The sequence below is a fragment of the Solanum verrucosum genome, unplaced genomic scaffold (assembly GCF_900185275.1).
Source record: "Solanum verrucosum unplaced genomic scaffold, falcon-dt-bn FXZP01000067.1, whole genome shotgun sequence".
In the NCBI taxonomy this organism is placed as follows: Eukaryota; Viridiplantae; Streptophyta; class Magnoliopsida; order Solanales; family Solanaceae; genus Solanum; species Solanum verrucosum.
This window is the reverse complement of record NW_026020175.1, coordinates 235,849-261,498: the sequence shown is the minus strand read 5'-3', so window position 1 is coordinate 261,498 and position 25,650 is coordinate 235,849. Positions and strand designations below refer to the sequence as shown.

The window sequence follows — 25,650 nt, the reverse complement described above, 5'->3', positions numbered from 1 at the left end:
TAATGAGTTTCATTCAAAAAACTTTTTCTAAAATATATCTTATCGTGAGACTATACTCAAATCTGTGAGATGAAGCTCAAATCATTCTTTCTACAATCATATGTTGAAATCTCTTTCTAAACATATTTTTCAAATCATGAGAAAGTTTTCTAGAACATGCATAACTTGTACAATCTCAAAATAGCTTTCATAATAACATAAGGACTCTAAAATCATGCTTTGAAATATAATGTTCATGAATCATAAATAATATCGTGTCTATAACTCATAAGAATGACCATGAAAATTTCTACTACGTATATAAAGAAAATACAATCATCAAGAATCCATAATCATGAATAAATAATTCAAGAAATCATGCAATTTGGGTCATAGATGTGATGAATTCGAAAGTGGGTTGGATAACCCTAACTATGGAATTAAGTTCATGAAAATTGAGAAATCTTTGACATGAGGATGAAAGTATTCCTCATTGAAGTTCTACATACCTTAATCGCTCCAATTACTGAAGAAAAAACGTGATCTTGGAAGAAGAAGAACCACAAAACCTTTCTTAAACCTTGGTGACGAATTCTTGAGGATCGAATCTTCTTGAAATCTATGAATTTCATGAGTAGGAGATATTTATTTATGTTAAGATGAAGAAATTATGAAGATCTATGGTCAAATCTTACCTTAGATGATAGATGATCCTTGGAGGAAGTTAGTTTCTTGAAAATTTCTCTTTCTAGGTTAATTTTATGAACTAGGTAGGTGAACTACTTCTTGGGGGTTATTAAAAGACCTTAAACGTGTGCAACCGCGCGCGGAAAATGTCTTAGGCGCACAACTATTCGTGCAGGAAGGAAGTAGTTGCTGCCTCGATGCACTATCGTGCAAAAAATACCTCGATCGGCCGGCACATGGTAAGACAGTGTCCAGTAAAGTGGACATAACTTTTTACTCCGAACTCGAAAAGAAGACGCATATACCTTTAATTTGATAGGTTATGGGCCACCTAATTCATTATATTCTGAGAGATATGATTGTTTGAAGTTAACTCTTGCATGAATTAATGCTAAAAACTTATCCGGTAAAAATGCTTTGAACTTGACTTGTTGTTGGAGGTCCCTTATGACCCTAAATAACTTTCGATACCCTTGATACACTTGGTAAAGGACCTTAAAACACATGAGAAAGTAGGACATCACTCGGTTCAAACTCATATACTTACGATGAACAATTCACACTCTAAGAGTAGAGTTATGAGGTGTTACAAATTTAATGGGATAGACGATGGAATAAGTTATGTGGCATTAGTTATACATGTATTAAAATAATAAATTACACATATACCCCTATCAATTTAATTTTAAATGTATATTTATTTACACCAAATTACTTAATTGCTTTTAGTTATTTGTTATTACTTTGTTGTTTTTAGCTAATGGTATTTATTTAATTTTAATGTGTTATTCAGATAATTATTATTTTAATGGGTATAATAAATATTAACTCACTAAACATTTTGGAATTAAGAAATAAGAATTAGTTCACTATTTTAAAAAAAAACTCTATATAACTAAACTGTGTAAAATTAATGCCCGTGTAACTAAATCATGTATAGCTAATACTTGCATAACTAATAACTGCATAACTCTAACCAGTAACCAAATGACCCCTTCGTGTATTGTTGTTACCAAAAGATTAATATATAATGTATCAATAATTAATTCTTAAGATAAACAAGAAAAATAAACATTAATTAGATTGTTTATTCACGTTAAAGCAACGATTTTGATTGTTTATTCATGTTAAACCGTGTCTTTCAGCTTTGCTTTAATTAATCATTCTAGCTGGTTCACTATCAACAACGAGGCTTATTTATATATATATATATATACATACATATATATATATATATATATATATATATATATATTTATTTATTTATTTATTTTTATTTTTAAATTATTATATTTATATTTATATTTATATTATTAATATTTAGTAGCAAATCACGATGTTTAGTTTATTTTTTTCATCGTTTATTTCATTTTCATATATTAGTAATTTTCTAGTCAATATTGATTCGAACAGAAAAACTACAATAAGAATGAGTTACCTGCTATAGCAGAGTGCTCTGTTTATGCTGCTATTCGTTGTCAAAATGCTCAAGAAATTCGTGCTTGAATATCTAAATCAAATACTCAATAGAGCTATTATAATTCTTCAAAATATACTTTTCTCGTTAATCAAACATTTAATAAATAAAATTTCAAGAAAAAATATTCTCATTTTTTTTTCTATTCTTCATACCAAACATACCAAGAGAATCAGAAATTTTGTCGTTGACAGCCTTTAATATTTTGTCCCTATATTACTCTTATTAATTTCTCCCATATCATCGCCGGTCAAGAAATTATTAGTTAATTGCTAGTTAACTACTTCATGTTGATTCATTTTATTTTAATTAATATCACTAATATTGAAAACTTTATTTCATTGGATTTGGACCAAAAAGAAGAAAGAATTTATTTGTGTTCTATATATACTGAAACTGAAAATTTATAATATTCTATATGAGTAATTTTTTTTTCTTAACAATCTTATAATTTTGAGATTAAAATTTAATTTTTCGTTCATTTCTACCTGAGGATTGTTTTTTACATTCTAAAAATAAATGTAATAATTCACCTTATTTTTAGTAATTGATTTAAGATTAAAGGAGTTTATTATCCTATTCGAAATGTGAGGGGATATTGTTCTTCAAACCCAAAATGTTAATGGGGTAATGTGAGTTTTTTAATGACAAATTTGATTGAGTTATTCTATAAAACAGGAATTTTAAGTTATGACTTTATTGATACAAAATAAAGTTAAATACTTTGTTACGTGAATTTCCATAATTGAGAGACATTTTGAGATATTTACTCTTTCAATCAAGTTATCAAGACAGAGTAATTGAAATTCCAACATCTAAATAATTAGTTTTATCCTAATACTATTTTATATATTTGTTAGTATTATAATAATATATATAAATTATATATATTATTATATACTTTCATACCATATTCAATGTTATATCAAAAGATTTTGATACTATTTCCTCTTTTGTCTATCTTATTTTTTTGGTTTGGGGTTGGTGGGTGGGTGGGGGAGGGGCGACTAGGGTTGCTAATTTCATTCTTATTATAGAATTTAAAGATCCTAAATCCTAATGGATCTCTTGAACTACTAGATATAGGATCCCGTGCCAGCACGGGGGTTCAATATATATTATTTTTTTATTTTAATTTATGTCATATTATGAAATTTGAGAAGTTATTGAAATTTTTATATGATTTTAAAAATATTTTAAATTTTTAGCTATTGTGATTTGTAGTACTTTTTTTTAACATAATTTTGAAAATAATATTTATTACTCTGTTTGTTCTAATTTATGTGGCACACGCAGAATTTCAAATATTAACCATTTTTTATATGTCTCTTTAATATATTAAGTTCTTAATTATTGTATTTTATAGTACATTTTGAACCTAATCTTTTAATAATATATGTTATTTGCCATGTCCCAATTTATGTGGCATTAATTGATAGATTTGTTGGAGTCGAGAGATTTATTTTGTTAATTATTGTAATTTATAAAAATTTTTCCGTCAATTTCAAACAATATATGTTGTTGATAGAATACTTTTAATGTAATTTTAAAAAAAAAAATATGTGTGACTCTCCATGTCCCAATTTATGTGGTACATGTAAAGTTTTGACAATTAACCAAAAATTTAATACATTTAAAAAAAATATTTTTAAGTCGTTATATTTTAAGTAATTTAAATTGTTGTATTATTTATTACAATTTATAATACTTTTAAAGTAGTTTAAATATTGTACTATTTATTATGATTTATAACACTTTTTTTTTAATTTATGTCATATTATGGAATTTGAGAAGTTATTGAAATTTTTATATGATTTTTAAAATATTTTAAATTGTTAGCTATTGTGATTTGTAGTACTTTTTTTTAACATAATTTTGAAAATAATATTTATTACTCTATTTGTTCTAATTTATGTGGCAGATGCAGAATTTCAAATATTAACCATTTTTTATATGTCTCTTTAATATATTAAGTTCTTAATTATTGTATTTTATAGTACATTTTGAACCTAATTTTTTAATAATATATGTTATTTGCCATGTCCCAATTTATGTGGCATTAATTGATAGATTTGTTGGAGTCGAGAGATTTATTTTGTTAATTATTGTAATTTATAATTTGTTTTTCGTCAATTTCGTCGACTATTTTTTTTATTAATTATTGTAATTTATTGTTTCTTTTTCGTCAATTTCAAACAATATATGTTTATCATATAATCCATTTTATGTGGTACCAATAGAATTTAGAGAGTCAATTAAATTTTTTATATAAATTTTAAATAATTAAGCTGTTAATTATTGTGATGTATAGTATTACTTATATTATTTTTAAATATATTTAAATATTATATGTTAGGTTTTTTATCCTAATTTATATTGCATTGATAGAATTTAAAGTTTCAAATAATTGTTAATTATTGTAATAGATAATATGGAGTATTTAAATCATTTATAGTATAGTAATTAATATATAATATGTAGTATTTAAGTGTTATATTATGGAATTTGAGAAGTTATTGAAATTTTTATATGATTTTAAAAATATTTTAAATTTTTAGCTATTGTGATTTGTAGTACTTTTTTTTTACATAATTTTGAAAATAATATTTATTACTCTATTTGTTCTAATTTATGTAGCACAGACAGAATTTCAAATATTAACCATTTTTTATGTCTCTTTAATATATTAAGTTGTTAATTATTGTATTTTATAGTACATTTTGAACCTAATTTTTTAATAATATATGTTATTTGCCATGTCCCAATTTATGTGGCATTAATTGATAGATTTGTTGGAGTCGAGAGATTTATTTTGTTAATTATTGTAATTTATAGTTTCTTTTTCGTCAATTTCAAACAACATATGTTGTTAATTGATAGAATACTTTTAATGTAATTTTTTTAAAAAAATATGTGTGACTGTCCATGTCCCAATTTATGTGGCACATGTAAAGTTTTGACAATTAACCAAAAATTTAATACATTTAAAAAAAAATAAAATAAGTCGTTAAATTTTCAGTAATTTAAATTGTTGTATTATTTATTACAATTTATAATGCTTTTAAAGTAGTTTAAATATTGTACTATTTATTATGATTTATAACATTTTTTTAAAATTTATGTCATATTATGGAATTTGAGAAGTTATTGAAATTTTTATATGATTTTAAAAATATTTTAAATTGTTAGCTATTGTGATTTGTAGTACTTTTTTTTAACATAATTTTGAAAATAATATTTATTACTCTCTTTGTTCTAATTTATGTGGCAGTAATATATTAAGTTGTTAATTATTGTAATTTTTAGTACATTTTGAACCTAATTTTTTAATAATATATGTTATTTGCCATGTCCCAATTTATGTGGCACTAATTGATAGATTTGTTGGAGTCGACAAATTTATTTTGTTAATTATTGTAATTTATAGTTTTTGTTTCGTCAATTTCAAACAATATATGTTGTTAATTGATAGATTTTTTGGAGTGGACTATTTTTTTTATTAATTATTGTAATTTATTGTTTCTTTTTCGTCAATTTCAAACAATATATGTTTATTATATAATCCATTTTATGTGGTACCAATAGAATTTAGAGAGTCAATTAAATTTTTTATATAAGTTTTAAATAATTAAGCTGTTAATTATTGTAATGTATAGTATTACTTATATTATTTTTAAATATATTTAAATATTATATGTTAGGTTTTTTATCCTAATTTATATGACATTGATAGAATTTAAAGTGTCAAATAATTGTTAATTATTCTAAAAGATAATATGGAGTATTTAAGTCATTTATAGTATAGTAATTAATATATAATATGTAGTATTTAAGTGGAAGGTGGTGGGGCCAACTTATATAGTTTGATAAATATATTGGATATTAATTGTGATTTATAGTATAGTAATTAATAATATATAATATGTAGTATTTAAGTGGAAGGTGGTGAGGCCCACTTATTTATTTTATAAATATATTGGACATTAGTATTGATCTTATTGGACCATTGGTAGTCATTCCTAGACTCTTCTATAATATAGTAATATAGTACTATTATCTTATTATATTATCGAAACAAAAATGAAATGTCTAATGTTTTTTCATTAAAAAAACTTATTCGATTATTACGAATCGAACAAATGAAGCGCGCTTTGCAATCCCACAACAACAAAACATTTTTCAATCTTTCATATACTAGGAAATTTCACTCGAAGAGGGGGTAAATAAACATTTCAACAGTTAAAATTGGGAATTCTGTACAATGATCTCAACAATACTGTTACCGGCACATAGTCCCCAAGTTGCTTGAACAAAATCGAATATAATAGGGCAGGTAGAAGAATTATATGAAAATAAAAGTTAATCAGGATAAAAATATATTTGCACAAGTGTCACATAAAAGTTATTTTGGACAGTAAGAGTGAGGACATGAAATTTAACATTATAAGAATAAATATGTGCCCCAAAATTAATTAATAAGAATAAATATATTAAATAAAATAAGGCGCGGATTTTTTTTTTTCGATAAGTACAAAAACAAATATGATCCTTTTTCCTAAGCAAAACTAAAAAAGTACTGTATACGGCGGCTTCTAACTTTTCTTGGAAAATTATATTGTTCCTGTCATTTATTACTTTATAGTTTAATTATTTGAAATTCACTTTACAACATCTAAATTAAAAAAAAATAGGGAAAAAGGACAAATATACCCTCAAACTATCGTAAATGATATGCAGATATCCCCGTCATACTTTTGGGACATTGGTACCCCTACCGTCCAAAAACTAGGGCATATATGCCCTTCACTCTAACAGAAGATTAAATAGGGACACGTGGCACAATCTTATCCATCGATCTGATGTCGGGTCGGTGGATAAGATTATGTCATGTGTATGTCAGTTAGTATAAAGGGTATAAATGCCCTAGTTTTTGGACGGTAGGGACACCCATGTCCCAAAAGTATGACGGAGGGTATCTGCATACCATTTAAGATAGTTCGGGGGTATATTTGTCCTTTTTTCCCAAAAAATATGATTTGAAGCTCATTTGGATACTGTTTAGGAAAAGATATCTAAATACACTAACTTATTTTGTCATATTCTTTAAAATTCTATATCATTTGAAAAAAATACAAAAATCTCTACTCTCTCCTATTCTCGAATATATATATTATTTTACGTTCGATATATTGGGGTCGGGTACATCACTTTACGTGGTGTATCGGGACGTTGAGTCATATATCAGATACTAAGAGACGATGTATCAGGACGTTGAACGATGTATTTGAAACTGAGATGCGATGTATACTGACGTTTTGGAATGTATCCGATTTCATCAAATATAAGGGATGTTTGTAATTTGAAAAAAAAATAAGAAATATGATTTAATTAGCTCTTAACACCTATGAAATTTGTGTAAAATTTTTTAGTAATATTTATGTGATACTGTTTGAGGTTGCACTCAAACAAAAAGTATTTAAAATTGATTTATTAAACTTGAATTTTATTTTAAAAAGGGAAAAGGCTCAAATATGCCATTGAACTTTCAGAAAAGGTTCATTTATGCCATCCGTTAAAAGTTTGACTCATCTATGTCATTACCGTTTAAGAAAAGGCTCATTCATGCCATTATTATTTAACGGTGGTTTTGCAAAACCATTTTTTACACGTGACCAATTATAATTCGGCCACATCATTATTATTTTATAAAAAAAAATCAAAATTCTGAATAAAAATAACCCACCCAAATTTTAAAAAAAATCCCTATAACCCATCAGTAACCCAATTCTTTCATTCAATTTTTCAATAAAAAAAGCCCTAAATTTCGGAGGTTCCATGTCAAGTTCAACTTTCGATCGACAAGCTTTTGCGATCGACCAAGATAATTGGAGCGATTGAGTAGCTCACGAAATTTCGGAGGTTCCATGTCAAGTTCAACTTTCAGTTTTCTTCACTGTACATTTGCTTGAGCAAATATGTAATAAACTGAAATCTGATGTTGTACAACAATGTCCTATTTCTATTTGAAACGCTCGAATAATGCCACTATTTGTTATGTTTTTTTTAAAAAAAACCTATGTCGATTTGGTCTAAGAAATTTGGACTCGAGGAGTTAACATCATGTTTGTTTTCGCATGTTACCATGCTAGTGTGCTTTTTGGATTGAAAAATTGAATGAAAAAATTGGGTTAATGATGAGTTATAGGGATTTTAAAAAAGATTTGGGTGGGTCTTTACTTGAGTGGATTTTTTTTAATTCAATTTTTATTTAGAATTTTGATTTTTTATTTATAAAAAAGTAATGACGTGGCTGAATTATAATTGGCCACGTGTAAAAAATGGTTTTGTAAAATCATTGTTAAAAAATAATGACATGAATGAGCCTTTTCTTAAACGGTAATGACATAGATGAGCCAAACTTTTAACGGATGACATAAATGAGTCTTTTCTGAAAGTTCGATGACATATTTAAGCCTTTTCCCCTTTTCCCTTTTAAAAATAATAAATTTTTCAGTGAAAAAGAATAATCACTTGGAATACTTTTAAATAAAAAATTAAATTCCATTTTCGTTCTGCAATTTAAATTAGAATAATAAAAAAATATAAAATATAGGAGTATTTCATTGTACCAAAAAACATTTATTTACTTATGTATCTCACACCACCAAAAAAAATAAATACTCCCTCTATCTCAATTTGTGTCACTTTTCATTTTTCGAGAGTCGAACTGTTTAAGTTTGACTAAAAATTTGCGTATGAAATCTTCAAAAATTTTTTAAATGAAATTTATATATTTATAAATTACATAAAAGTACTATAAGTCACAATAATTGACAATTCAAAATATTTAAAAGATATATGAAAAATTTACGATTAAAGATAGATTTATTTGAATCTCAAAATCAGAAAAGTAGCACATAGATTGAGACGAAGGGAGTACCACTTTTACTATTACTTACGTGCTGTTTTCTTTGTTCCTATTTATAGAATATATCTTTTTTTTTAATCAATTTTAAAAAATAATAAACATTCAAAATACAATTAATATCTTACTTAATTTAATATTTAGTCAAACTAGGTCACATATATCGAAAAAAAAAAAACTCATATTTTGGTTGGAACTTTTATGATTCTATTGTACCCTACAGTTGTCGATCCTAACAATCCGCGTGACTGAAATTTGTCTATAATTTTCAGTCCTAAAATACCCCTAATCTTTTCTATCAATTCCACTTTTCCGTTACAAAAATTTTGATGCATTTATAGCCGTACGATTATACTAAATACTTCCAAAATAAGTGGCTTCAGCTTTGATTCTTCTCAGTTTTCTTCTTCCACCTACTGAATATTCATCTTTTGGCAGAGTTTTTAAGTTTTACAGTGATTTTTCGATCTGCTGAGTTATCCATATATATATTTTTGTTGAGTTTACAGTGAATTTTGTGTTGTCGGATCTACTGATCATCAAGATTTTTGGGTTTGGGTAATCGCCGGCGGCTATGTCAGGTCCATTAGATCGATTTGCGATGCCCTGTGAGTTGACCTTCTTTCGTTTTTTAATTAATTTCTTTACTGATTTTCAACTGCATTGCTGAATTTTAGTTACATTTTTATTTTTTTGAGTTTTCATGATTGATGAAATTATTTGGAGTAATTATGCATCAATGCCGAATTAGTATTTGGAGGTTTCGTGATATATACACTGACAATAAACTTGCTGTCACTCTATTGCTTTTAGGGTTTGAGGAGATTTATTTGTTACACTATGTTTTAGGTGATTGTAACCTTTTAGGGTTTGAGAGTGGTTATGCTTTTGAAGTTCACATTATATGATTGACTGAAATCGAGTTGTGGGTAGGTTTCTTGGTTATTTTTGAGGAACTACAAATTGGGTGTTTTTTTTTTTTTTTTAATGTTTGTGGTGGGGTTGAGTTTGCTGAGTTTGTGGAATTGCAAAATGAAGGATAGTGCTCCAGTGTTGATTCAGAGATTATTTTGGATGCGAAACTGAAATGAGATTAAATAAAAGGGATAACCCGCATGCCTTCTTGCAAGGGTGTGGTTTGATTGTGGTGTAAGGCAATCCTCAACTTTGGTCCAAAGACTTTGGCAATATGCCCTTGTTGGTGTTCTTCACTTTTTGCCGCTCAGTCATTTTTTTTTGTTGACCGTCCGGGCCAGGACTAATTCCACGTGATACCTGCCACCTCCCACCAACAACAGGTGCCAGGTAACTCTATCACCAAGGCTAAGAGAGATGGAAATAATCACTTAGTATTTTTTTTGTGTCCGCTGTGTTTTGAACTTGAGACCTCAGGGTTCTCAACCACTTAATTGATCACTAGGCCACACCCTTAGGTGCCTGCTCAGTCATTTTCAGTTCCCATTTAGGAACGTGCGGGACTTCCCTCGTGCACTTCATGTCAACGGGAATCTTCTAGCACTCTATTTAGGTGCTTTCTTGATGGAACTCAATCGACATACAGTTTCATGCCATTCTGCTCTTCATATTTGTAAGCTATTACAGTTGGTTCTGGAAAAAAGTGTGAAATTTTATCCAGAATAAGCTTTTAGGATGAAGAGGACTTTTCAACCTTAATTCTTTAAAACCAGCCAACTATACCAAATCCTTAATTTAAGGAGAACATTTTTGATTAAAATCAAATGAATATAGGGGATTCATAGAGCTGACTGGATTAGATTGGAATTTGATTGACCTTGTTCTTTTAATTCAAATGGAGTTTCATAGGAAAAAAAGTCTCTCAACCTTAGTTGGCTACATGCTCAAGTCAAATCAATTCATGCCATTAACAAATAGGGTCTAGTTCATATGTTTCAAATTTCATCCTTTTCTGTGTTATGTGATTGATTTTCCTATTGTTTCCTTTCCACTGTTGACAGGCTTTGAGGGGTCGTCCACACACGATGAGAGAAGAGAAAGAAAATCTGATTTCGAGAACTCAGAGGATGAGAGGAGGACAAGAATTGGCACGCTGAAAAAGAAAGCATTAAATGCATCAACAAAATTTAAACATTCTCTTAAGAAGAAAGGCAGAAGAAAAAGTGATGGACGAGTGAGTTCAGTTTCAATTGAGGATATTCGTGATGCTGAGGAGCTGCAAGCTGTTGACCAATTTAGGCAAGCACTGATTTTGGATGATTTGTTACCTGGGAGACATGATGACTACTATATGATGCTAAGGTGATACACTGTTATCTTTACTTTCTTCAAGTATTTATGCATTAACTGATTAAGATATATCCTGCTTTCTGTTTTCTTGTGATAGTTTTTCTGTTAAGTATATTATGATTTGCTTGTATAGAGAGAGTTTCAATACCGCTATCCTAAGTTGCGCGGACTCTTCACTTTTGATGCCGCACACCCGTGTTGGATTCTCCAAAAATACACTACTTTTGATGAAATCCGACACGCACCCCTTGACATTTTAGAAGAGTCCGAGCAACATAGCCGCTATCATGTCCAAAAAGTTAATTGCAAGTTAGAATGTGTACATCAAGCTTGTTTGTAGAACTGTGAATCAGGGGTAAAAATGAGTACGGGCAGAAAAAACCAATTTATGAAATTTGATTTTTGTTGGACCATCACATAGTTAGAGCAGGTTCCTGTGCTTCCAATTCTTGATTAAAAGATAATCTTCTTTTTAGTGCTCTTTTTTCTTTTGTTGGTTTGTTCTATTTTTTGATTTGTTAACTCAATTTATGGAGCCCGGTCAGACATTTCATCTCTGCTTGCATTCCTGGAGCTGTCTATTACAAATGACACATGAAAGTAATATTTTGCTCTTTAGTTTGCTTTGGTCAAAGAGGTGCTCTGTGAAATTTACTCTGGATATCAAATCTCAACTTTCTCAATGAACTTCTCCATCAGGCCTGAAGGACTGAAACAAATTATCAGAGACATCATTTCTGTAAGTTCCTAGAAAATTCCAAAAATGCTCCCAGGCACTAGTTTCGAGACAATCTTCTGACGTCCCTTCTGGACTTCGGAGGTTTTTCTTTTCTCCGGTGGACTTCTTCCACCGGAATACTACTCTTTTTTTTTTCTTTCTTTCTCGTTCTTTCTTTCTCTCTTTTTTTTAAACTCCATTGCTGTTCAGATGGACAACAGAGTTTATTTCAGATCTGGGGGGAAGTCTTACGACATCACGGAGTCTAGATCAAAAGCTGAAGTATGGTATGACTGGGTTGAAGATGCTAGGCATCACATGAGGAGAATGGTTCTTAGCAGGGGAGCACTCGGTTGGGTCTGCAAAAGGCTAACAGAGGCTTCAGGGATCAGAGGGAAAGCAGCCAAGTCATGGAGATGCAGGGATTTCTCAACGAACTTCTTTATAGCTTTGAAATTCAATCAATACGGGAGATACCTGTCTCTAATTTCAGTTAAAGGTAGTGACAGAGCAGTTATTATACTCCCAGAAAGTGCATTCAATGAGGGGTGGGGAAAGTTAGCTAAGAAGATAGAAGCATTTATTAATAGGGGTATAAAACAAACAAAAGCATTTAAATTATCAGGGGAGGCAGACTATGCTGCTAACAAGGGGGGAAGGAGTTATAGAGACGTTTTGCAGAAAAGTAAATGGACCAGAATTGAGACAGAGCTAGCAGAAGAAGGCAGCATGTTGCAAGCTCGAGTCCAATTAGAAGACGAAGACCTATTGGCACGTTGTCTAGTGGGGAATTTTTTTGGAGAAGATGATACACCCACTAGAAATGATGTAAGAAGATGGGCTCAACAGACTTGGAATGGAGCGCATGGAGTCCAAGTCTATGATATGAATGGAATTTTATTTCTTTTTGAATTCCAGTCCAGTAAAGCAGCAGAACACGTTTTGATGGGTGACTGGAGAAGACAAGGGAGCAGATTAAAGCTTCAATGGTGGTCGCCGACCATTGGGGCTTTCCCAATAACCCATGAGTTCGAATGGTTTTGGATTCGAGTTCTAGGGTTGCCTCTACATCTCTGGTCCAGGCCAATAATGAAGGAAATTGGAGATCGGTGTGGCGGCTGGATAGAGACAGAAGAAGAAACCGATCTCAAAAATCATCTCCGTTGGGCTAGGATTCGTGTCAAAGGTCCGGCAAAAAAAAATTCCGGCATCCATCGAGATCGCCGATGAGGAGAACATCTTCTCTCTACCTATATGGGTAGAATCGCCGGTGACTTTTCGTAAAAAGTATGATGAGGGAGCGTGTACAAGTAAGGAAAGAGACGAGGGTGGGTATCGAGGGAGGAACCCATCAGATCTGTCTAGGTGCAGAGATATTCATAGGTCTGAAAAGCTGCCTGTTAAACCTAACAGAGAAGAAAAGGTTTTTTTTGGTGAAAGAAGTCACGTGGGTGAAAAAGTCATAAAGGGGGCCACTTCAAAACAAATAGAGGGCCACTTGGTTTTAAACCCTGGCCCAAGTCATTTGGGCATGTTAAAAGCCCAATTTTCAAAAGACTGCCCGACAGAACCTGAACCTTTTATTTGCAATGTAAATCGCTGGGAAAAAAATCATGAAATTATATACTCCTCAACTGATCAGAATCTGATGGAAGAAACAAAGGTGAAAGATTCAATTAGCAATTATATACAATCGAAAGTCAACACACAGGTGAATGCTGAAGAATCTCCACAAATTTCGGAAGAGCTAAATGAAGAAGAAGCTGAGTTATATGGGCAGAATAGTTCAAAACAAATCACAATTCTGGGTGACCCAACACCCATTCAATGTGATGCTTCGGAATGCAGCAAAGAAGTCGAAGGCAAGGCAACAGAATGGGTACAGAAAAATCTGCTGAGGCTAAGCAAAGAGTTTGGAGTAGCTTTCGAGGGGTGCACAGAGGAAGCTTTCAATTTACTTTTGAAAATTGACCAGAGGAGGCTCAAAGAGTTAACAAAAATAGACCCCATCTCGGGGACATGTGAGAACCAGATGGTGCCCAAAGAAGTAAGGAATCTTATCTTTGATGTAAATTACAAAGATAAAGAGTCCAGGAGTGCAACAAGGAGTAGAGGGAGAAATGCAACCTCACATTTATCATGAAGCTAAAAATATTTTCATGGAATGTGAGGGGGCTCAACATGGATACCAAGAGGAGTCTGGTAAGAAGTAGAATACAACAAGAGGGGGTGGACATAATAGTGTTGGTGGAGACGAAACTTAGGGGGGAGGTAGGGGAGTATGTGCAGCAGTTGGGGGGAAACAGATGGATGGGAGGAATGTGGATGGAATCTTTAGGTAGTAAGGGGGTATCTTGATAATGTGGGACAAAAGAAATTGGAAAGGGGAACCAGTAGAAAGAGGAAACCAAAGCATTACCTGCAGTTTCAGTGGTTTAAATCAAGACCTCATCTGGTTCATCACTGCAGTATATGCATCATGCGATGGGAGGGAGAGAAAGGAACTGTGGGAGGAGTTGGGTGCAATGAGGAGCTTCTGTGAAGGGCCATGGGTGGTATGTGGGGATTTCAACACCACAAGGTTTCCATCTGAAAAGACCAATTGTAGCAGAATTTCCGAGGCTATGTCTGATTTCTCCAGTTGCATCAATGAATTGGAACTTGTGGATCCCCCTTTATTTGGGGGACCCTACACATGGAGAGGAGGGGAAAATCAGAAAAATGCTTCAAGAATCGACAGATTCCTGTACTCTTTTCCTTGGGATGAAATGTTCACCCAAATTAGACAAAGTACTTTACCTAGTTTGGGGTCTGATCATAATCCAATAGTACTGATCTGTGGGGATGAGGTTTTCAAAAAATCATATTTCAAGTTTGAGAAGTGGTGGTTAAATGTGGAGGGCTTTCGAGACAAAGTTAAGGAGTGGTGGGGTTCCTTTAATGTGACCGGCAGTCCTGACTTTATACTAGCCTCAAAATTGAGCTTCTTAAAAAAGAAGCTCAAAGAATGGAGCAAAGAAAATAGAGGCAACTGGAGGGTCAGAAAAGAACACCTACTGGAACAAATTGGCAGGTGGGAAAACATTCAAGTGCACAGAACATTAACAGATGATGAGCAACTTTTGAAAGCTCATAGAGCAATGGAGTATGAGGAAGTAGCTAGAAATGAGGAAATCCATTGGAGACAAAGATCCAGAATTCAGTGGATAAAGAATGGAGATAAGAACACCAAGTTCTTCCATAGAATGGCGACATCCCACAAAAGAAACAATACTATAGAATCCTTAGTGATTAATGGAGAAGAGTCTTCAGATCCTGTTGCAATCAGAAATGAAATTGTGGATTTTTATCAGATTTTGTACAAGGAGACAGAAAGTTGGAGACCATCTTTGAACATCTTAGATGTTCAAACAATCACTGAAGAAGAACAAATATTGTTGTCTAGAGGCTTTGAGGAGGAAGAAGTTTTGGAAGGAATAAAACAGTGTGCTGTTGATAAAGCACCTGGACCAGATGGCTATACAATGGCTTTCTTCAGTGTTTTTTGGGAAACTATCAAAGACGATGTGATGCAAACTTTCCACAAATTTCATGCTCATCAAAAGTTTGAAAAGAGTTTTAATGCCACTTTTGTAGCTTTAATTCCAAAGAAGGTGGGGGCAAATGAGCTAAAGGATTTTAGACCTATCAGCTTGATCACAGGGGTATACAAGATCATAGCTAAGGTGCTGGCAGAAAGGTTAAAAAAGGTGATCAGTAAGCTAATAAACAAGCATCAAATGGCCTTTATCAAAGGAAGGCAAATCATAGATGCTGCACTTCTAGCTAGTGAGTGCATTGATTCTAGAATTAGAGGTGGAATCCCTGGACTGATGTGCAAGCTAGACATTGAGAAGGCATATGACCATTTGAACTGGGAGTTTCTAATCAATGTCCTAAGGCAGATGGGGTTTGGATGGAGATGGTTAAGCTGGATAAATTTCTGCATTAAAACCACGCGGTTCTCCATACTTGTAAATGGAGAACCAGTTGGTTTTTTTCCAGCAGAAAGAGGCCTGAGACAAGGGGACCCACTATCCCCTTTTCTATTTATCTTAGCCATGGAAGGTTTGGACAGATTGATGAGAGTTGCTTCTCAGAATAACTGGATAAGGGGCTTTTCCATAAAGAACACGGTAAACGATACAATTGAACTAACACATCTTTTGTATGCAGATGACACATTGGTATTCTGTGAAGCTGAGCAGGAACAAATTTGCTACTTAAGAGTGATCCTGGTGGTCTTTGAGGCTTGCTCAGGATTGAAAGTAAACTGGAGAAAGAGTAGCATTTTTCCAATTAAGGAAGTGCAACAGATTGAGGATCTTGCAAGCATCTTGAAGTGCAAGATAGAGAAGCTCCCAACAGTTTACCTTGGGATGCCTTTGGGTTCTGAGCACAAAGCAGGAAAAATTTGGGATGGCATTATTGAGAAAACAGAGAAGAAATTGGCTATATGGAAATCTCAATACCTATCTCTGGGAGGTAGAGTTACATTAATTAACTCAGTTCTGGATTCTTTACCCACTTATGTGATGTCCCTTTTTCCTATTCCTAGTAGCATAGTGAAGGTTTTAGATGCACTCAGAAGGAACTTCTTATGGCAAGGGAACAAGATAGAAAAGGGATTCAACCTGGTGAAATGGCCTGTAGTACAACAAAGCAAGGAAAATGGGGGGCTGGGAGTGAGAAATTTAAAAGTTCATAACATGAGCCTCCTCTCAAAATGGTTGTGGAGATATAATCAGGAGGAGCAGGCTCTATGGAAAGAGATAATAAACCACAAATATGGGCAAGAGGATTTCTGGTGCACTAGTGAAGTTAATGAAACTTATGGAGTTGGGGTGTGGAGGACCATCAGAAACCTTTGGGAGAGTCTAAAGAACAACTCAAAAATTGTGGTGGGTAGAGGAGACAAAACAAAGTTCTGGCTAGATGATTGGTGTGGAAATGGGATTTTGAGGGACTTGTTCCCTATTCTTTTCTCAATATGCACAAATACCAACAGCAAGATAGAGGAGATGTGGTCACCACAAGGTTGGAATATAATATTTAGAAGACTGCTAAATGACTGGGAGATTGATGGAATGGCGGAGTGTTTGGGCTTGATTGGTGGATTCCCAGGTACTACTCTAGAGCCAGACAGATTAGCATGGGGACATCACAAAGATGGGGTATTTTCAGTGAATAGATTATACAACTGGGGACTTAAAAGATGTGCAGGAAGATCCATTGGACCTTGGAACACAATATGGAAAAGTGTGGCTCCTGCCAAGGTGAAGTGTTTCACTTGGTTGGTTGCTAGGAAAAAATGTTTGACTCATGAGGCAATGCAGAAGAGGGGCATCAACATAGTATCCAGATGCCTCCTTTGTAAAGAAGCTCTGGAGACTAACAAACACTTATTCATGCACTGTAAGGTAACTGCTCAGGTGTGGGCTCTGTTTACAAGCATAGCCAATGAATATTGGACTATGCCTGAACACACCTCTGACCTTCTTAGCTGCTGGATCAAAAGGGGAGGCAGCAAAAGTCAGAAAAGATGGTGGAGAACAGTTCCAGCATGTATATGGTGGATTATATGGAAAGAAAGGAATCAGAGAATTTTTGAAGGAAAGGAGTGTACAATACAGAAGATCAAATGGAAAGTAATTACTACTTTAGGTTTTTGGTGTAAAGAACAAGATATAGAAGAGGAGTTCCAATTAGTGGACTTCATAGGATCTCTGTAAGTATTTCTTTTTAGTCTTTTCCTTTTGTTGTAACAGTCTTTTTTTTGGAGGTGGCCAGCATAGCCCTTAATGCTGAGGAATATAAAAAGTTACCAATTTCAAAAAAAAGAGTGGTAGACATTGTGAGTATACCGAACACAAAAAGGAAAATAGTGGTAAAGACATTGTGAGCATAGGTTAATTCTCTCAGAATAGGCAAAATGGAAGAGGATATATTAGATTTAAGGACACTTTTGATTAAGAACTATCTTGTAGCTTACCTATGAGTTTCTTGCAGATTTCTGAAGGCAAGGAAGTTTGATATTGATAAAGCAAAGCATATGTGGGCTGATATGCTTCAGTGGAGGAAGGAATTTGGTGCTGACACCATTATCCATGTAATCTTATTTCTCCAAGTGATGGATTGTCACAGTATTTCTTCATATATCAGATGCTAGCGACTTCATTTAATCTGAAATATTTCCCACACCAAATTTCCATCAGGATTTTCAATTCCAAGAGCAGGATGAAGTTTCGAATTACTACCCCCAAGGTTATCATGGGATCGATAGGGAAGGAAGACCAGTATACATTGAAAGGTTAGGGAAAGTTGATCCCACCAAACTTATGCAAGTCACAACAATGGACCGTTACATCAGAAACCATGTAAGAGAGTTCGAGAAAACTTTTGCAATCAAGTTTCCAGCATGTACAGTTGCTGCAAAAAGGCAGATTGATTCAAGCACTACTATTTTGGATGTCCAGGGAGTGGTATGTTACCTAGTATTTGTTTTCTTGTGCTAACGTGTCGTGATTTCTGATTACATTTTTAGCACTGTAGGGTTTTCATCTTTTCATTTTCTTTTGTTGATTTCTCAGGGTTTGAAAAACTTTACCAAGAGTGCTAGGGAACTCATCATGCGACTTCAGAAGATTGATGGTGATAATTATCCGGAGGCATGATTATATTCCTATCTCAGTAAGCACTATAAGGTATTTCATTTTTTTAGGTTCATTAACACATTTTGCTACATTTTGGCTGGTGCAGACACTTCATCAAATGCTTATCATCAATGCTGGACCTGGCTTTAGGCTGCTGTGGAGTACTGTTAAGAGTTTTTTGGATCCCAAGACCACCTCGAAGATACATGTTTGTCTATGCTCTTCTCCTGCACCTTAAAATGCTGTAATGTCAGTTATTTGGCTATATTTACTTATTTGCTTGTGTTGTCAAATTTCTTTTAGGTTCTTGGGAACAAGTACCAAAACAAATTGCTTGAACTAGTTGATGTTAGGTAAAGGGGTTAAGAATTCTTTTCTACTGTACAAGGAAAGAATTGTTTTATTTCTGCTTCTGATGGTACTTCAGAAAGTTCACTTCTTTAAAAGTTGTATTATTGATTTTTGTTTTGTGCAGTGAGTTGCCAGATTTTTTGGGTGGAACCTGTACATGTGCAAATCAAGGAGGTTGCCTTCGCTCAGATAAAGGGCCATGGCAAAATCCAGAGATATTAAAGGTTTCATTCTAGGACCTTCACATCTGAGAGAAATTTTATTTCGAAAGATGTTCTTTTACCCACCTTTTTAGGATAGAATGATCTTTTTTCTTTTCCTCGCATTTATTTTCTGCACTTCTCTTTGCTGTAAACAAGGGTGGCCTGCTTGTTCTTCATGTTTTAAATAATCAACAAGCATTGCTCCCTTGATGAAGAGTATGTCAACTTTAAATGACTGGGAAAATGGTGCTCCCTTCTTTGATGCCAGATGATTGGTGAAGCACGGCGTGCCAGGCAGGTTGTTAAAGTTGTAAACAGCGAAGGAAAGGTAGTTTATGCTAAGCCTCGCTTCCCCATGGTATGACTTCTACTCTCTTTCCTAAATTATGAGAATACTCTAAATTTTCAACTGTATTTGAAGATTGGTACATGTATATTGAATTTTAGCAGTCAAAAGGTAGTGATACCTCCACCGCAGAATCGGGATCTGAAGCAGAAGATATTGCTTCCCCTAAAGCTGTAAGGAATTATTCGCATCTTCGGCTTACTCCTGTCCGTGAAGAGGTATATTTCTTCCCTATTCAACTGATTTCATGAGTTAACCTTTCTTTTAATGGAGAGAACCTAAAAAATATTCTCTTTCGCTGAGGCCCAGAATAATATAGGATTGCATTCCCTTAGATTTCATGAAAATATCTCCTTCCCCATTCCCCTCCTGAATAATTTCTTTATATGCTATTCTTACCATGATTCTGTTCTTTTTACGTCAAACAGGCCAAGGGTATTGGAATGTCTGGCAACACTACAAACTTTTCAGGATATGATGAATATGTTCCCATGGTTGACAAGGCAGTTGATTCTGTGTTGAAGAAGCAAACATCCTTTCATAAAGCCTCCATTGCCAAAGGTTAGACTTATTCAAAGAACACATGCATTTGCACACGCAAGGAAAAGAAAAAGTGAGGAAGCACAAGAGTCTCTGAATCTTTTAGTTAAACTGTAGGGGTTGTTTGGTTGGGAACAAGTTATCCTGGGATACGTTATCCCACATTCCCACCATATATATGGGATAACTTATCCCATCACTATAGTATAGATGGGATAAATAATCCAAGGACTACCTAATACCTCCAAGCAAACGCATGACAAAATAATGCATTTTATTCTGGGATTATTGTTATACCTTATACCTCACACCAAACGACTCCTTAGTATGCACCTAAACAATGGGGTAAAAAGAGCTCACTGTAGTTCTGACCCTGTAGTTTGGATGCACTGTGCGCCTGTTTGTGATTCGATATAACGTGTGTATATTTATGTATTTATTCACATGTATTTTTTCGTCTTAATTTGGGTTTTTAGTTGCATGCAGTACTCAGGCCCAGCGCCTGCTTGTTACCACCTGCATCCAAGACAACCTGTCTTGGGTGCAAATAGTGTGAACGTTATGCTGTCTGTTTTGCTTTAAGCTCTATTTTGGTCGTAAAGCTGGAATTTGCTGACATCTGTGGTTAATATGGGAATTTATGCTGCCTGTTGACCATATTCTTTTTTTATTAGTCCGTTCTAAGTTGTCAAATTTATACTAACATGATGTATATGACTATTTACCTTTTATTCAGGGATACTTCCACCAGCAGATTCTCAAAAGCCTGCAGGTGGTCTTAGTGCTCAGCTATTAGGACTTCTTATGGCCTTCTTCACGACTGTGGTGATGCTTTTCCGTTCAGTGCTATGCCACATGACTAAGAAACTTCCAGATCCATCAATTGGTCAAGACCAAGCTGTTCAAGAATTCACCTTTGATGCCAACAATAATGAGGAGTTTCGGCCACCTTCACCAACTCCAGCCTTTACTGAAGCTCAACTGCTTTCTGTTGTTCTGAAGAAGTTGGGTGAACTTGAAGACAAAGTAAGTACACTTCAAGAAAAGCCATCTGAGATGCCTTATGAGAAAGAGGAACTGCTAAATGCTGCTGTTTGCCGTGTGGATGGCCTGGAAGCTGAGTTAATTGCAACCAAGAAGGTAAATGTTTAAAGATATTGAATGTGAATAAGAGTGAAACCAGTGTTGCTTCACCAAAACTTGCAAGTTTCATGTTTACAAGCTCAGCTGGTGTTTAGCTTGTGTGATAAGGCTTAATAAATTTAGTCTAAAGTAGGTTATGGGTTGGTCTTATTAGAGATTCTTTATCCTTTGAAGTGCTTGCAACTTGAAAGTAATATTCCATGATTGTGCTGACATAAGGTGCTGCCAAACTTATGATTTGCTTCAGCCAGCATTCATTGCGGAATGTTGTGGGCTGCTGAGGATACCATTATCTACATATAATGTTGGCTTGCTGAGAATAATAGCCTCTAATTATCACATATCTGTTTCTCTTGGTTTTTGAGTTGATGATATTATTTCTTTTTTAAAAACAGGCTTTGCATGAGGCTTTGATGAGACAAGAGGAACTTCTTGCATACATTGATGGTCAAGAAGCTGCAAAATTTCAGGTGAGTTTCCAGATTTATTTGGTAATTAGACAGCACTAAATTATGAATGAGCCTAAGTAGGATGAAAAGTTGATATCATAGTGGAAACTTACACCCGAGGAAAAGTCTAGGTGCGTATGAACTAAAAGAATAAAAAGGCTTTGAGCAGCACTTCATGTGCACCTTCTGTATTTGAGTGTGTTTTTGTTAAGAAATTATACGATTCATTGTTGATTTGTATCTCTGCTGTCTTGTTCTGCAGAAAAAGAAGTTTTGCTTTTAAGGATCCCTTGGAAGGTGGTGGAGCTCCGACTTTCAACAAAAGTATCCGAATGTGATGAGAACATACTTGTAATATGAACAAGCAGGCATGGATCCTAAGCATTGTGCAGTGGATTTGATCGTATAATGCACCTAAGCATTGTGCAGTGGATTTGATCGTATAATGCACCTTTTTTATCTTCTGAAAATTTTGCTTTTGGCACTATGAATTTTACCATCTTTCGTGTTGGTTGAAATGGCCAGACCTACTAGGAGTTGTAACAACCTTTAGTCCCCAAAGTGGCAGAACATTTACTAATTGTGTTTAAGGAGGACAATAGGGTGTTTTCACAAGTTGATGCATTAAATTAGAGTAACAAATGTGATGAATGTTAATGCAAAACTAATTAGGTTCCTTGTTCACTCCCTCCACTGCTGGGATTAAAATCTGATAACCATAACATACCTTGCACCTTCGAAAATATCGCTGTCGAAATCACAAAGTTTAGACTTTAAAAGAGATGTATGAAACACTCACAAAGTGTTGAGTGTCTTTTTTGACATTTCAAGCTCAAACTATTTAAGATTATCAAACGATTAAATTCAAAAAAACATTGTCTTCACTTTATTCTTCTATAGCATAACAATATCTACGTTAGTGGTGTTTTAGACCTTTTTTGTCATTAAAAGTAATAGGCAGAATGACCTGAGAGATCCTTATACTTGTTTTCATTTGTCAGTTGAACCCTTATACTCATTACTTTGCCAACTGAACCTAACTTACTAAAACACAATATTTTAAACACTTTTGACCATTGACCGAACTTATGTGACACTAATATTGCTGAGATGGAAAAATACTTGACTGCACGCGCCTTAAAGCGAGTGAATATATATTTTTTAATTAAAAATCATTAAAAAATAATTTAAATTAAAAAAGAGAAAAAATCAACCCATCAGCCCCTATCCCACCCCACTCCCTCGCCTGCAACTTTCTTCTTCCTTCAGCCCCCACCCCCACCCTCTCCTTCTTCCTTGAAACCACCCACCACCCCACCCTACCCCATCCCCTTCTTCTTCTTCTTAACACCCGCCTCTCACCCCACCTAACCAAATCTCTTATCTCAACCATTTTAGTTTCTTTAATTTTAAAATTCAAATTTCTTCTCTATGAATCTTGGTCGATTTACACACTTCTAAAATCTGGGTTTTCGAATGTTGTTTGTGAAAGATTGAAGTTTAGATAATTTTGAAATCTTGAAGAGTAATGATGTATACTGAAAAGTTGAAAACTTGAAGAATAACAAATGAGTTTTGTGAATTTATGAAATTAATTCAAAATTATGATAGAAAATTATTGGGTTTGTGTTGGTAAGCTTTTAGAGTAAAAAAAAATTCATGTCAAATAGGAAGAATTAGACCAATTTGACATGAATTTAGTGCTCAATTATGAGCAAATATGAAGAACATGATACTGAAAATTTTAATGTGCAAACTTATTTTTTTTTAGCTTTTAATTTCTTAAGTGGCATTAAAAATGACATGGAATTCTACAAAATGACCTGAAATTCCATGTGTAAGCGGTTGTGCTACACTCACACACATAGCATAAGAAAGGGGTTTAAAGTTTTGCGTTTTAGTGAGTTTAAGAGTTCAATTGGTAAAGTCGTTAGTATAAGGGTTCAACTAACAAATGAAACCAAGTATAAGGGTCTCCCAGGTCATTCTGCCAAAGTAATATGAGATAATTTACAACTAAAAAACGATACTATAATTGTTATACTCAATCATGTGAAGTTTTTAATTCTACTTTTAAATATTTTTACTATTTCTAGAATAATTTTGATAGTTTATGTAACAATTGAGTCAACTGAAAAAGAATACCAAAGCTAAATCAATAAGAATTTACTTAAGATCTAAACACTTGTGATTTTGTGCGACATACAACAGTTTATATATGCCTATCTATTCCGTCAACTAGAGAAAATAAGAAGAAAAAATGTACTTTTTGAAAAGTTATGAAAATAAATGACATATAAAATATATATGTATATATAAAAGGAAAAATTACGTGGAAAGACCATCCTTAAGACTTAACTATATAAATAATAGTACTTTTTCAGTATTATAAATATGAAAGTTTTTTTTTACATATATAGCAGTTTTAAAGAAGTTGAAAAGATAATTATTATTAATAATATATAGATATATTAATTATTTTCTTACGTTAATTCAAAAAGTGTTCTTACACATCTAAACTACCGTGAAAAAAAAAAGGAGAATCTTAAATCATTCTCTCTTTGTATTTACAAAATTCTAAACATTTTAAATACATTCAAGTCATTACTAATCTGTATAATTCTCTAAGAATTATTCCATTGTTGGTCGAGTTTAATCTTTCATTTGAGGTACGGTTGGTAACTACTGGGTAGTTGTCGAAAGTGTTCATTCGTCTGCATCTCTTCAGATTTAATCTCAATTTTTATTTTTTTGACATAGTTCAGGTATGAATATTATATAATATTATTGAGTTTTATCAATTCTTTTTGTACATTGTTTCTCATAAACTTCATCTATATTATATAATTGGTATAAAGTATATTACATTTCTAGAAATGTGAGGATCTTGTGGCTATATCAATTACATGTTATGGACAGGAAAATGACCTGTCAGAAAAAGAGATTGGTTGATTGTCTTGTAAATCTTCATTTTCATCATCCCGACACAAAGCACTGGTTGTTGTAGTATAAAATATAGTTGCTCATTGTATAAACTTGTTGTGCTTCCTACTTCATTGGCCTAAAGCTTCTGCAATACTGGCTGTGATAGTTAATATGCTGCCCACTCGATAACTTGGCTACCATATGATGCTTAAAAGAACAATTATACAGTAACTTTACCTTTCCATGTTCATTCTCAAAGTATAATACACAAATTAGTCACTAATTAATTATTTTTAGAGTTTAAGTTTTATTCATGGAGGATGAAAAGTACCTAATACAATCAGGTATTGTACAGTCAATCTATATACTGATCATGCGCAATTTTTTTTTTGTATTTCTAATCTAAATAGATAAAATCCTATATTTTTGACAATATAGAGAAGCTGATATGCTGACATTATTTTTTTTTAACTAGGTTCACAGTCAGAAGTTAGATCTCAATGAAAACATGACTATATTTGATATCCAAATTAATAGGTGTGACATGTCGAGTTGTATGTTCACTCTTAAGGTTTAATTTGATTCACAAATTCTTCAGATAGTATATTGCAGTAGCTTGCGTCATCCTGCATACTTAGTATAAATTATTTAGTATAATAACAATAAACTTTATAATTATACCAGATTGTGTTTACAATATACTTAGGATAGATACTTGATCTTACTTTGTGTTGCATTTCTTTATCTTTTTATGCTTTTTAAGGCCTTTTGTTGACGTGATATATAGGTCGGATACATCAGTTTACATGATGTATTCGAATGCTGAGCGATATATCTAAAATCGAGATGCGATGTATCGATACAATATCCCTACTTGGTCACTTTAGGAACTGGAAATTCCTTAGGACCAGAATGCCTAAGTGTTTAAATTGGTACTTCAGTTGCCAAGG

The 25,650-nt window shown here is 33.1% G+C and overlaps 1 protein-coding gene across 1 annotated transcript; it reads left to right on the top strand.

Annotated features, from left to right (window-relative positions):
• Positions 1–9,466: 9,466 nt before the first annotated feature.
• Positions 9,467–22,390, top strand: LOC125828947 (phosphatidylinositol/phosphatidylcholine transfer protein SFH6-like). Its single transcript, XM_049508255.1, has 15 exons — positions 9,467–9,676; positions 11,045–11,345; positions 18,100–18,199; positions 18,306–18,572; positions 18,681–18,758; positions 18,850–18,951; positions 19,047–19,096; positions 19,219–19,318; positions 19,566–19,655; positions 19,748–19,861; positions 20,072–20,204; positions 20,920–21,323; positions 21,722–21,796; positions 22,038–22,189; positions 22,227–22,390. Exons 1-14 carry the CDS (start codon positions 9,643–9,645, stop codon positions 22,056–22,058), a joined length of 1,869 nt encoding a protein of 622 aa, XP_049364212.1. The 5' UTR covers positions 9,467–9,642; the 3' UTR covers positions 22,059–22,189; positions 22,227–22,390.
• Positions 22,391–25,650: the final 3,260 nt, after the last annotated feature.